Source organism: Paramisgurnus dabryanus, chromosome 23, assembly GCF_030506205.2.
Source record: "Paramisgurnus dabryanus chromosome 23, PD_genome_1.1, whole genome shotgun sequence".
NCBI classification, from domain to species: Eukaryota; Metazoa; Chordata; class Actinopteri; order Cypriniformes; family Cobitidae; genus Paramisgurnus; species Paramisgurnus dabryanus.
In genome coordinates this window covers 20,297,162-20,311,354 of record NC_133359.1, presented here as the reverse complement: position 1 = coordinate 20,311,354, position 14,193 = coordinate 20,297,162, and the positions used below count along the sequence as shown (strand labels likewise).

General features: G+C 37.6%; 1 protein-coding gene across 3 annotated transcripts; it reads right to left on the bottom strand.

The window, feature by feature from the left end:
- Positions 1-1,829: 1,829 nt before the first annotated feature.
- Positions 1,830-11,138, bottom strand: prdm11 (PR domain containing 11). 3 transcript variants are annotated; one of them, XM_065297682.2, is made up of 8 exons: positions 10,759-11,138; positions 9,900-10,012; positions 9,579-9,655; positions 9,160-9,419; positions 9,000-9,067; positions 8,202-8,389; positions 5,840-6,373; positions 1,832-5,360 (listed from the first exon to the last, which is right to left on the bottom strand). In XM_065297682.2, exons 2-8 carry the CDS (start codon positions 9,956-9,958, stop codon positions 3,214-3,216), a joined length of 3,333 nt encoding a protein of 1,110 aa, XP_065153754.2. In that variant the 5' UTR covers positions 9,959-10,012; positions 10,759-11,138; the 3' UTR covers positions 1,832-3,213. The 3 variants fall into 3 exon arrangements, with proteins under 3 accessions (XP_065153755.2, XP_065153754.2, XP_065147560.1); XM_065291488.2 differs by lacking the exon at positions 5,840-6,373 and having other exon boundaries at positions 1,833-5,360; positions 10,759-11,134; XM_065297683.2 differs by lacking the exons at positions 8,202-8,389; positions 9,000-9,067; positions 9,160-9,419; ... (1 more) ...; positions 9,900-10,012; positions 10,759-11,138 and adding an exon at positions 6,544-7,125 and having other exon boundaries at positions 1,830-5,360.
- Between the last annotated feature and the right edge of the window lie 3,055 nt (positions 11,139-14,193).

Genomic DNA, 14,193 nt, shown 5'->3' with positions numbered 1-14,193 from the left:
ATAGGGAAAACATGGAAGTGTTTGGTGGCTTCTAAATTCATCCCTGTTTGGATCTTAAGGAATGAATGGGGCTAGGCTAAATGCTAACACATGCACAACGTGCTGTACAAAGGTTAAGTGTATGCATTGAAAAAGAGAGGTGTGTATTAATCTGTCTAAGTTAAGGTTAACGCTAGTGTTTTCCTTTAAAATAACTTGGTTTCATTCCTTTTTGAGAATAACCAAGACTTTTACAGTGTATTGTCAAATTAAAATATTTGTACAGAGCCCCTAAGGCAGGGGTGGGGAACCCTGGTCCTGGAGGGCCATTTTCCTACAGAGTTTAGTTCCAACCCTAATTAAACACACCTGAAAAATCTAATTAAAGCCTTCAGGATTACTTGGAAATGAAATTCAGGTGTGTTTGATTAGGGTTGGAACTAAACTCTGCAGGACAGTGGCCCTCCAGGACCCAGGGTTCCCCACTCCTGCCCTAAGGGGACATGGAGCAAAAATTAAATAAAGTTTAGTTTCATGTGCTTACGTGAAACTTTCATGTGCTCACGCAAAACCTTCATATGCTCACGCAAAACATTCATGTGCAGAATTTTTTTTTAAAGTTTAGTTTCTCGTGCTAACGTGAAGCTATCTCGTAAGCACAGGAAACAATCACGTGCTCCCCAGAAACTCACGCGAGCACGCAAAACTAAACGTAAAAAAAATCTGCACATGAAGGTTTTGCATGAGCACATTAAGGTTCACGTGAACACATTGAAGTTTCACGTGAGCACATGAAAGTTTCATGGAGCACATGAAACTAAACTTTAGATTTTTTTTACTCCAATGTCACCTTAGGGGCTTGGTATATTTGACATAGAATGTTGTTTTTAATTTTTTAAATGTATACATTCATTAAAACATTATAAAATGGATTTATTGATATGGCACACTCTTGCATACTGTTGGCATATTGCTTGAAAACATGCAAAATTTGCAGACGTGCTAAATCTATGTAAAAAGCAAGCAGTTGCAATGTCTTGGGAACATTAAGCAGATTTTGTGAAACAATGTATCTCATGTTTCGGCACACTGAAGCTATTTAACGTAAACTGTGCATGTGTACAGTTAAGAGTTAATTTAAGTTTAAACAGGACTGCATTTGATGGCACTAGATTTGACCGAGAGCACAATCATTACTATTCACATACTGCATGTATGCTCTTCGATTCACCAAAAAATGATATACAACAAATGATACAATGATGATAATAATAAGGCTTTATAATATGTTAACCAACGTGAACCAAACAACGTTGTGCAAAACTGAGAACATTTGTTAATGAAAGTATGGTAATTTAGAAAACAATACGATAATGGGTGAGTCCGTAAGAATTTTGTAGAACATGCTCTATTATAATGAAGGAACATATTATTAATAAGTGTTTGACTTATAGTTAAGAATATACAAAGAGTAAATATATATACTGTATATTGCACAGGTGCATTAACTGAAATTTAGTGTCAAGGCAAGATAACGCTAAAAGTCTGTAAAAAAAGTATGCTACTCGAAATAAGATGTGAAAAGTATAAAATACTTAAAAAGTGTCAAGAATGGATTGAAACCCAAAAACTCTGTTCTAATATGAGTCTGCTTACAGGTAGGGCTGCATAACAATTAATCGCAATTAATCGTTTAAACTAAAAGTTTTTGTTTACGTCGCAAATGTGTATTGTTTATAATAATTATGTTTATATAAATACACACACACACACACACACACACACACACACACACACACACACACACACACACACACACACACACACACACACACACACACACACACACACACACACACGCATGTATATTTAAGAAATATTCACATGTGTATAAAATTTTTTATATTTATATATAATTTATAGTATATATAAATATGAATACTTAATATATTGAGTATTAGTATATATTAGAGTATTAATATATAATAATTTTTTTCTTAGAATTATATATGCATGTGTGTGTACTTATATTTACATAATAACCAATAGTATTGTAATTCTATGCAAAGTAAAAAGGTTGTAGGTTTAACAATATATATATTTGGCATAGGGTGCGCAGGTGTACACCAGTGGCTGTACTGTACATAAAATGTAAAACCAGACAATCACAACGCAAAACATTTATAACAAAGAAATATATTTTTTAATGGCTGTAAGGCAATCAAACCTTGCATATTTATATATTTGAAACCTTTAAATGAGCTTTATATATTGGTTGTAAACTGCACATTATAGGTGCCGAATCGCATAAAAAATAATGGCACATCCACATAGTTTCAAATTTACACAAAATCGTAAGAGTAATGATTAACTAAAGAAAAACTAAAGCAATAAAAATATACCCCCAGACAGCAGATGACTCCAGTGCTGATCATCTGCTGTCTTGGACAGCATGTCTGCTACATGGTAGGAATATACTGCATGGCAAAATAGTGGCTATTTTCATTACAAATGAGATTAATGGCATACACAACATGGCATGCTATAAAAATGTAGTGCTGTTTGTTATTTAATTTTCATACACAGTCAACAGTACAGAATACGACCAATACAGAGAGAGATTGCTTATTTATATTGCAGGTGGAATAATAAAATGGTATGCAAGTATTGATCACTAATCACTACTTACTTTCATACATTCTTTTCTGCAAAAATTAACACTAGTGATGTTTTTGAAGAAATTGGAGAGCAAGTGTGACATTGACAATGAAAGGTAATTCCAAGCAAATAAAAAAAAGGAATTTCGGCAGTTATGTGCGAATAGTAGCAATACGAATAAAATATTGGAAAGCCGCCACCTGTGTCTGTGTAATTAGCATATGTGGTACAAACATTTGCCGCAATTTAACGGATTTAATTTGCGAAAGTGACTAATGCCTAATAAAATGATGAAGAGTTGTTATATAAACACCCAGTCGAAAATTTACTCAACGACAAAACAAAAACACTGAACATATCAACACATCACAACCATTTATGTGAACATTCTGAAGTATTTCATGTGCCTGTGACCTGCAAGGCATTCATACATCTTAGAGAAAACGCTGAACCAGGCCATTTTAGCAGCAGGGCCAATGTCAAAGAACTTGGCCAATCACATTAAAGTCCCGATCAGCCATTTTCCAATGAGATGGCTTTTTGGGGGAATTATTTTGGCTGAGGAATTGGCTCTGATCAGTCGGGATAAAACTCTGCATTCATATCCATATTGTGCAACACAGACTTTTGCTCGGCGTTGGACATTCTGCTCAGCACCTCTGCCGAGAGTGAATAGCTGTTGCCGGATTTCTCCTCAAACCAGCTGTCCAATGCACGCTTCCCGTCAAAGCTCCCGATGGGTGGGCCATTAACGGCCAAGATGAGCAGATCGTTCGTCTGATCCACAGTCAGTCTGGAACGACAATTTCGGTGGATTTTCTGTAAGAACCCTCTTCCCTTATCACAGCATACTGTTGATGTTGGCAACACCCTGACAACCTGCAGGATGTGATTGAGAAGAGGAAAACGCTGCTTGTATCTGCAGATGTGGCTCACTACCTCTTTAAAACCATTCACACTACAATAATCAGCTTTTAAATCTCTCCATTCGACTACTAGACTTCCTCTGGCATCCACTCTTTCTTGCAAGAGCTCACGACCGGATGAGCGAATAGTCTCCAGGTGGTCAAAAATAAGAAGAATCTCATCCTCTCCGTATGCACCAAGATTATCCCTGTTAAGAGGCCACGAGGCAAGGTCGAGGACTTGACACGCCTGTATGACTGTACGACTGCGTGGATCGAACCTTTGGGCGAGGATGCCTTGACTCCTCTGGCAGATCTTATCTCGAATAGACTGGAACTTGGACTCGGCAACACGTAGGTTCTTGAGGTCTACGCCGTTGAAACTCTCACGAAAGTTGTCTTCAAATTCCTGTAGGTACTCTCCAGGAGAGTCCACCAACTGACCGATCTCATGAATGGCATCTTCAATTTTTGCATCCACCTGTGACACTAACAAATAGTCACCTTGGAAGATGAATGAGAGTCGTGAAAAGATAGCAATGATGTCCAACAGAAAATAAATGAGCTTCACAGACTGGTAGTCCAACAGGAACTGTAGGAGAGACAGTGCAATTGCAGAAGCATCACCCCTTTGGGTCTGGTTGCTTATGCTCTTCAAGTGAGCAACTACCTCAAGGTAATCCTTAATAAGGGCATTGAGAACGTTAGGCTCCCCTATGATCCAACGAACAGCTCTTATATCCCCAAGAAACTCTGTTTCTTCAGACAGATTCGGTGCTGTTGACCTTAGCTCAGCCATCATACGTGGAGAATACCGGTAGAAGCTAAGCAGCTGCTTCAAATTGTTCTCCAAATCATCCAGGCACGAAAGTTCCTTCCCACTAATGGCATCCAGTACCTCTAAATGAGGACGATGGATCATCATAGGCAGACACAACACCCAAGGGATTGTCTTTCGTATGCCTATGTAAAGATTTGCCCTCAGGCTTGAGGGCATATTGGAACCATCGATTCCCAAACCCACCACAAGCATGTCTTGCAGTCTCAGACCCAGGCCACCAAAGGCACGATCCACCGCCTGAAGATAGCCTTCCACATTGCCTACACAAAGTCTCTGTAAGGAGAGGAATTCAGTGGCAGGAAGCCCATCGGTGGTAGTAAACTGTACATAAACGGCGACAGTGTCAACCAGGAGATCATCATTATGGCCGTCCATGATGATGCTTAGAAACGGTGAAAGCCGGATCTTCTCCGCCAAATCTTCTTTGAAGGCTCGAGCGATGTGTTGGATGAGAATCTGACAGTCGTTTTCGTTCATGTACTGATCCACCACTTTCAGTTCACACTTTTTTAGGAGCTCCGTCAAGGGTCGCAGATCAGAAAAAGGCCTACCTTCCAAAGCCAGATGGTAGGCTGCGTTGAAGAGTGTCATCATGTTACGGCACATCTCCTCGGTCTTCTCCGGGTGCATGCGGAGCTTGTAAAGCTGCAAACACTTCTTGTGCAGATTGCTTTGGCTATGCAGTTTAATGGTGTGGATCTTGAATTGCTTAGAACCGATGATAAAAGCTGAGGTGCGGGAGGACTGGACGGTGTATTGTCGGCAAACATGGCACCACATTTCGTTGAGCGTTGGCGAATAACGGAGAAACCAGAACTTCTTTAGCCATTCCTGTTTGAAGCGGCGGATCCGACGACCCGAGCCCACTGTTAGCTTCGAAGACTCGTCTGTAGCCACAATGAGGTCGGCAGAAATGGATTCATCTGCTGAATCAACATCCTGGTCATCCTCTTCTGGTATCATAGGTGTGATAGATTCTACAAAAAAAGGTGCACTAAATAAACTTGAGTACAAAACAAAGGTACTGTCATTTATTTGCTAGTATTAGAAATGAACTCTGAAGGTCCAAAGAAAACACCTGTTAGTTAAAAAATGTCTGCATCTTCTTTAAACCTTCATTTATCCCAAATTCTATACAATCCACTAATAGATATATATCTTATAATTAATTTCAAACAAACCTAGCAGAAGATCACACCACAGAAGCAGGTTTCAAAAAGAAAACACGCATTTATGATTTCAATAAATGTTTAATTCAGGTGTGCATTTCCATTTTAAACATCTCTACAAATGTGGCAATCACACATTTGGCAAAAAGGCACAAAACAGCAAAAGAAAAGTGATCCAAATATCCAAAAGAAATTAGCCGAACATCTAAATTAAAATCTACAACCGGTATAAATCTGTTTTAGAAAGCTTTCATCCATGGAAGTGTTTCATCCAGGTATAAACTTACCTTTGATGTCTTCATTGGGCATGAGCTCAGATGGAGGCATAACTTCACCCTGCCCCGGTCCTCTGAGACGGAGCAACTCGGCCTCCAGCTCACGGATTCGTCTTTTTAGCCTCACACAGTTTGGACAAAAAGATGTTGAAGGTCCTTCATCGGGTGGGGACACCTCTTCTTCTGTTTCTTCCGTTTTGATACATTTTGTATCGAAGCTGCTCTCAATGTGTTCCATGGAAGCCAATCCAGAGGCGAGGACAGACTCTTTGCAATCTGCATCAGATGGGCTGAAAACCTGGCAGACGTTTGTTCTTGATCTTGGAAAAGCCAAGGTGCTGTTGAGTGGGTTGTTCTGACTTTGACCGGCCTCTAAAGATGCTTCAACAACATCTTTGAAAATCAGGTCAATCTTCTTTTTCTTGGCCTGGGGTTGGTTTTCTCCCTCATCGCTTCCATGTTTACTGAGGGTCCTTCTACCATGAAGAGCAGATCTCAGCACCGGACCTTTCGGCTCCTCTTGATGTTGCTCTTCCAATTTCATGCCTGCAATAAGATAAGATACTTCATTAATCCCCAGCCAGAGACATCTGGCTTTAATACAATATGAATGGGGAGCGTACATGCAACATTATCCACAAAGCTTTGGTATTAAATGTTATGAAGGTCAGGTAAAACAATTCGGCAGTATAAAAATATAATCCTGTTACACTTACCTTTAAAACCACTGCAGGTCTGGATCTTCTGGGTACTTTTATGTTCATCGAAAATGCTCAAAATAAAACGAGTGGATTGTTTTGCAACAGACAGGTCTGAATATTTAAAAAGGACTGCAATCATTTTAAACACATTATGCTGGTCCTGTAAGCTGATTGGTCAATAAAGCGCTCCAATAATATAGAGTGCCGCAGGGATGAAGTATTTTTGTAGGTCAACCTGGAAGTTAGCAGGAAACTGGCTCCCTCGCCAAACAGAAGCCCATTCATTTTTCCCATACACTTTTGGATTATCGCAAAATAATAAGCTTTGTGTTAAACAAAAGTTTATAACACTTACACGTTTTGTCCAAAAGATCATCTTCACAGTCTAAATGAGTTTATTAGAAATGAAAAGCTAACCTTAGGCTACACCACGGTCTCTCAACATCAACATCATCACCACCAAGCTTTTGACAGCTTTTTCAAACTTTAACACATTTAAAAACATGTTCCCTGATAAGGAAATACTCTGTGGATGAATCCTTGTTGGAAATTGTGCCCACGTTGCATTGTTTTGGAGATCTTCATGTGTGAAGATGTTTAAAGGGGACTTTTCACAAGACTTTTTAGGATGTAAAATAGGAGTGCATATGTGAAGTTTTAGCTCATAATACCATATAGATCATTTATTATAACATGTTTAAATTGCCACTTTGTAGGTGTGAGCAAAAACGTGCCGTTTTTGGGTGTGTCCTTTAAAATGCAAATGAGCTGATCTCTGCACTAAATGCCAGTGTCGTGGTTGGATAGTGCAGATTAAGGGGCGGTATTATCCCTTTCTGACATCACAAAGGGAGCCGAATTTTAATGGCCTATTTTTTCACATGCTTGCAGAGAATGGTTTACCAAAACTAAGTTACTGGGTTGTTATTTTACACATTTTCTAGGTTGATAGAAGCACCGGGGACCCATGAGCACTTAAATATTGAAAAAGTCAGATTTTCATAAAATGTCAGGGAATTATTGGTGTATAATAGATGAATAAAATAAAACGTGAAAATATCTTGAGGATATGTTAACCCAAGATCTCATTTAAGATCAATTAAAAAAAACATTGACCTCGGGACAATGGAACCAGAAGTGCTAAAATGTTCTTCCTTGTTCTGCCAACAAAAATATCTCATCCCTGCAGCTCTTTATTGTAAATGTTTATGTAGCTTAATTGCTAGAAAGTTTTGTCAGCAGTGCAAAGGTCATAAATGTTCACCTTGAATACACTGTAAGTCAGTTCGGATAAAAGTGTTTGCCAAATGCATAAAGTTGAAATTTCTGGGTACAGTTTCATACTGTGATTGTTTACATGTCAGGGACTATAACACCCTTTAGTCATTAAAATATTCACAATACAGTCCCTTATTTCTTGAGGATTATAGCACATAGTGTTTGATTATTAGTTTTTCCAAAGCAACAGATGTCTTGCAGAATGTTTTAACTTTTAGCTAGCATAGCAATTGATCTTTATACTGTATTTGTTGTAACCGGTTACGGATCCATACTTTGTTATGTGTTATTTGGAAATAATGATTAAAATAAAAACCTTATTCATTTTAAATTCATTCCAGTGATACTTTGAAATAATTTGGGTAACTTTTTTTAAACGGGAAGGTGTGTCTCACCTGTGTCCAGGTTGCGGTCAATGCTGTCCTGTGACACACTCTGCAGACGCCTCATGTATTCACTGCTGTACCACACACAAAGTTTCTCGCCCACTTTTGGTTTCCGACACACCCGGAAGTAGATGTGCTCGCCATGCTGAAACGCACTCAGGTTCCTTTCATTCTCATCTGAAGAAATCCGAACGAACCTGAGATTAACAAAATCAATTACAAACATCTTATTGTAAGATTATCACAACTTTCAGAAACAGCTTTTAACTAAAATGTACCTATAAACAAAGACACAGTATGTGTTTTTTTCAAATAATAAATAAATCTCTTTTCTTCTATTTCTCAAACATATGAACTGGATAAAAGCATTTGCTAAATAATTAACTAAAAAATTATTACTAAAGGCTTAGTTGTTGTGACATTAACTTTTTTCAAGTAAAGATGTGTGTTGCCTCAGTTTTGTTGAAAATGGCTTAAATGTGATCACTAAAATTGTTTGGTTTCATAATTATGTAAAGACCACTTTAAATATGTCAGAGTATTAAATTAATTGTATTACCCTGTAGTTATTTATTTTCATTATTTATGTTTATGTGTATATACTTTTTATTATCATTATTATTATTTTTTCTTTCTTTCCAAATTGCCTATTTTTATTATTGTTGTTGTCATTTTAATTGCATTTTATTTTGTTATTTTAATTATTTCGGTGGGAAGGGTAATTTTTGGGGGAACTATAACCTTGATTGTATAAAATATTATGTTAAAGTTTTGGAAAATCCATAAATAAAAAGAGGTGTGTGTTACCTCATCCAGTTTGCTGTAGTTTCATCACTTCCATCAATAAATTTGTATTTGTTGTTCTCATCAACAATCTGTGTCAAAGAAAATAACACTAAAGTTACAATGTGAAATTACAAAAATGTTTTATTGAAGCAAATTAAGGTGTTGAAGCAATGCAACCCACCATCCAAGAATATGGCCCAGAAGGTTTATCTGACGCCATCAGTTGGCCTTGATAAGGACCAAACAGCGCCCCCTTTGGTATGTTTTCATCCACACAACAGACATCCACTGTATTCCTCTCTCGGAGAACACTGATGCCCGAGGGTACCGTGAGAGCTGCCCGGTTGGGCACCCCTGATGTCACAGGGGTGTCTGTCACAAACACAGGAGGACCATGGGTAGGGCACCGCTCCGTAAAATACTCCTTGCATTCCTCACAGACTGTATAACATTTCACGAGCAACAATGAGTTTAAATTATATCAGATTTCAGTTTGGAAAAAAATGAGAAAAATACCTTTATGCAAATTCAGTTTTTATTTCCTAATTTAGTAAAAATTCACCTATATAATACTTCTGTTAAGTTTAAAATGATACTTACACCATAAACTGGCACAACTATCATGGTCAACTTTTAGTTTTTTGTTGGGCTCCTCTGAAGACTGGTCATTTGGAGTACTGGGGTAAAAAACAGGGCAAAACTTTTAAACTCAAAGTTGATACTTTAAAGATGATTTTTTTCTATATTAAAATACATCCTCCTATTCTAACTTACTATGCAGAAAATACTACAATACTTGTGGAGGTATAAACACTTTTGTTTTTGAATTTCTTGTTCACAATTCAGACTAATATCACAGAACTTACACACTCCACCTTTTTATTTATATAATTTCTAGGGTTCACATTTTGTGGGGCTGACCTGGAGCTGCAGTCAACTTCCATGGATGCCTGGGATTGAACTGAGGAAGAATCTGCCATGATGTAGGCAGGAAGGAAGGAGAGACTCCTGTGCGTCCAGTTTCACTTCAACATCTTAAACGTAAAGAAAGCATACAAATCTAGTTATGAACCCTGTTAAGACAATCAGTGTTGGGTGTAACTAGTTACTAATTAATTAGTTACTGTAATTTAATTTCTTGATAAAGTAACGTAAGGGATTACTGTTATTTTTCCAGTAATTTAATTACAGTTACTTCTAATTGTACTAACAATTTATAGATTTAAACAATAAATTCTGTTCATCCAGCTATTGCAAAAATATGATATTGTAATTTTACTTTTTCACAAAAAAAATCTAAGAGTTGTGAACTAGATGTTTAATTCAGTTTTATTTTGCTTTCGTAAAACATGCAGAAGACCGTAGACAAAATACACAGGTGCAGCGTGACCGAAAATAACCCCGCCCGCGCTACAACACGCGCAAAATAGAGACCGATGCTCTGATTGGTCCGTTCGGACAAAGAGAGCGGCGCTCTGATTGGTCCTTCCCGACTGTCGCTCAAAAAAACTACCCGGGCTCTGGTGAGAGAGAGGGGCGCATTAAAAACAGAGGAACTATCATCTTTCTTAACAGACTTAAGTGCTTCAAAGTTACGTTCGTTTAAAATATCGTTCGCCAAAAGTTGCACAGGAAACCAAGCAGATGTAACAATAATGACTGTGCACGTTGCCTTGTGCGCGCTCTACCTTCGTGCGTCGTCTGCAAGGCGACTGGCAATTTGCCTAACGTTTTCGGAAGCCATTTTCATTGGCCACAATGGCTAGTGAGTGTAACTCACCGTCTGAAGATTATACGCAGTGCGTCGGGGGTCTTTGGTGGTCGTCAGGCGCAGCGCCTCTCGCTGTCGGCCGCTTTGAGAAACACCGTGGTGACGCAGCGGCGCGGGGGGATTTCAGTAGTCCAGGGCGACGCAAAGTTTATCATCTCCAAATATTTGTAACGCAGTCAGCTGCTTCTCTCTGCTATGACCACCATGTTTTTATTACAGGAAATGACATGGAAAACGGAAGAAAGCGGCGTTTGTGCAGAGCGGGCACAAAAAATCAGGAAAGGGAAAGTTTGATTGCGGGTGAACTTTTGCGCGTTCACGCGCGTCGTGCGCGACCGCCTGTGTGGCAAGATTTTATTTTTCATACACGATGCGCTCCCTCATGTTTGTTTTATTCCTTTCTTGCATTTTCTACTGTGTGGACCTCATTTTACCTAAAAACAGTATTTTGGCTTTTAAATAAGCTGTATCCATGTAAAATAACTTAGCAAAATACCCAATTTTTACATTTACTATTGTTATTTGCAACATGCCATGGATAAATAAAATTCACCACTGTAATAAAATGACATTTTCCTGTCAATGTTGAGGTTTAGCTACTTACATACCAAAATAAAATGTTTGTGGTCTGTTGGAAACAGGGACAATAAATCAGTATAGGCTATCAAAAACAACAGCAGTACTACCTGAAATTTCAAATGTAATACTTGAATAATCATATTAATTCTTCAGATTTATATCTTTGAATCTGATGAGAAAAAAATGAGAAAAAGATACAGATTAGATTTGTGGTGTTTGTAACATGGACACATTTGTTGCATACGGTTGTTTTTACAGTGGTGGTGCAATTTCCACCATAAATGGGTAATAATATCTCCTTGGTTCCTCTCCTTGTGTAACAGATTTAATTTTACATTTTAATATATATTTCAACTAAATAGCATGTGATTTTGGACCAGTATGGTTTTGACCCCCACACACACACACACAAGGACACACACGTTTAGCAGATAACGAACAGGAGGCAAACGTTCTTTGTCGATTTATTAACAAAATGATAAAATAAATAAATACAAATTGATCAAATGCTCCTAATATCAATTTCTTCCCATGTTTCCTACAGTATTTTCAAAACACTGCATACAAAGGACTCATCACAGGCTCAATACAGGAGAGAGGTAAGACCCAACTGACTCACTTACAATGTCAGGCGAACAAACAAGGAAATAAAAGACCAGAGAGAGATAGATAGAGAGAGAGAGAGAGAGAGATCGAGCGGACAAGCTCTGTAACTGAAAAAAGTCAAAAAATAAACACACTCCTTTTTTTAAAATCATTATGAAAAAATACAAACAATTTTACAAATATTCATATTGTGTAATAAACCATTTACACTAAGTTCAGCACACCAGGTGAACTTTTTCTTCTTTTTTTTTAATTACTCATGTCGCTACAATGTATCCTGTTTTGTGTTTCATCGAGTGGAAGATTTTTTTAGTCTTTTCTTTTTTTGCACGCGTAAACAAAATGTTTTCCAATTGAACAGTTGACTGTAGATGAGGTAACACACTTACTCATACACACCTGCTCACGCACTCACAACACCAGGAAAGTCACGACAATAAAAATGAAATGCATCAACAGTACAAGAAGGCCACGATCATGACTTGAGTAAATAGTATGAAAAGTGAACAAAAACTACATTGAAACTACAATGACCTCAACGTCACTGTGGAATTGCAACGCACCAAAAATATAGATGGTCTAAACACTATTAAGATCAAGGTGACAGGATGAATTGGAATGGATTTGAAAATCGTTCGTTTTTATGCATAAATGTACACCGAAACCTCGCCTTTCAACAGTTCCAAAATTAAAACTGCAAAGCCTAGCGGACAGTCAGACATAAATTACAAAGCACTTCCCACACGTCAGCACTATAAGCTAGAGAAGAAAATAAAGATTTTGAATGATATGTATCTTGAATGCATATAAGTCTCCCTAATAGCAATCTCTTTGGGTATACTTGGATGCGTGGCTTTCAGACGTTCCCACCCCCTTCCTTCTATATGCCCCACCCACAACAGACTACATGCATTCGCAAGATTATCAAAGATCATAAATATCTTCTCAAAACTACTTGTACACACCCAGCGACCCAAGATAACAATAACATTCAGCGTGGTGTGCTAGCGAAGGCAGACTTGAATGAAAGTAACGGTCCGTAAGATTCGTACACATTTTCGTCGTACAAGAGCCCAGTATTATGACCAGCAAATAACTCCTATTTGTAACTGTACATGTATGAACTATATTCTACAGATGCCATTGTGAAAATGGTATTGAAACATAAAAAGTGTTTTTAAAAAGATGTACATATGTATACTGTTTCGTTTTGGCATCGTTTTCTTTTTTTTGCCAGACATGTAAAAAGGAAAGTGACACAAAAAGTTTACATAAAAATCCTTACAAAACAAACTCAAAACTAAATGCATATTTAAAAAAAGTCTGACAAAACGTATATAAAAATTTGCATAAGAAGGCATGCTATTCGTTGACCGATTGGACAGGTGGTGTTCTGGGATTTTAAATCTATCCAATCACGACTGCAGGTTTTCTCAGATTAGATCTGCTCATAGCTGAGGTCTGAATACCTGATTCAGGTACAAGTTCAATATCGGTATTATGTCACTAAAGGAGGGATAAGACGTAATTGTGACATAGTCACTGGTCTGAACAGTCCTGATAATACACAAAATAAAGAAACTCAAAGCAGACACTTAAACATATTTTGAAAAACAAGTAATACTTAGGACATTTTCAAAAAAAGTGCATAATGACGGATAGCGTAAATTCCTAAATATCCAGAACTTGAATGTCAATCCATAAATATTTAACACAATATTTGAGCCAAAACACATTATTGGGAATATAATTTTACAGACCAATTTTGTGCAATTACTAGATACTAAAACGTTTGTTCAGAGTATTAAAAACTCTCAAGGCAACTTGACCAAATTTATACTTTAGTTGGGATCTTTTAACTTTACAGCAGATGACAATGTTTAATAAAGACAGACAGGACCAGCACATCACTACAACCAGAACACTTTCACCAATGTAACTAAAACCTGCAAATGTGCTTCTAATTCAGTGACGTTTCGGAAAGAGTATTTTGGGGGACAAACATGAAGGCTATTTGAGGAATTAGTTTCGGTACGTAAAAGGTTGAAGGCACCGGTACAGTAATCTGTTTCAAGATTTTCTAGACTGACGATAGTGACTTCTGGAAGGCCTTAAATATTCACGTCGGTATGTTATGCCACAGTAATGATTGCTATGATATGAACGTTTATCCATCATTACCCAATACTGGCTCAAAGGGTAACAGGGAATTATGGGAATGTATCAAATGAGTATGTGAATTTTCACAGTAGATTGTGA

What these genes read in the sequence shown, in the direction of transcription:
- prdm11 (XM_065297682.2), bottom strand. Translation starts at nt 9,958, where the DNA reads ATGGCAGATTCTTCCTCAGTTCAATCCCAGGCATCCATGGAAGTTGAC. An exon ending in GAAGTTGACTGCAGCTCCAG is followed by an intron (nt 9,656 to 9,899) that starts GTCAGCCCCACA and finishes TTTTTACCCCAG; the next exon opens with TACTCCAAATGACCAGTCTT. An exon ending in CTGGGCCATATTCTTGGATG is followed by an intron (nt 9,068 to 9,159) that starts GTGGGTTGCATT and finishes TCTTTGACACAG; the next exon opens with ATTGTTGATGAGAACAACAA.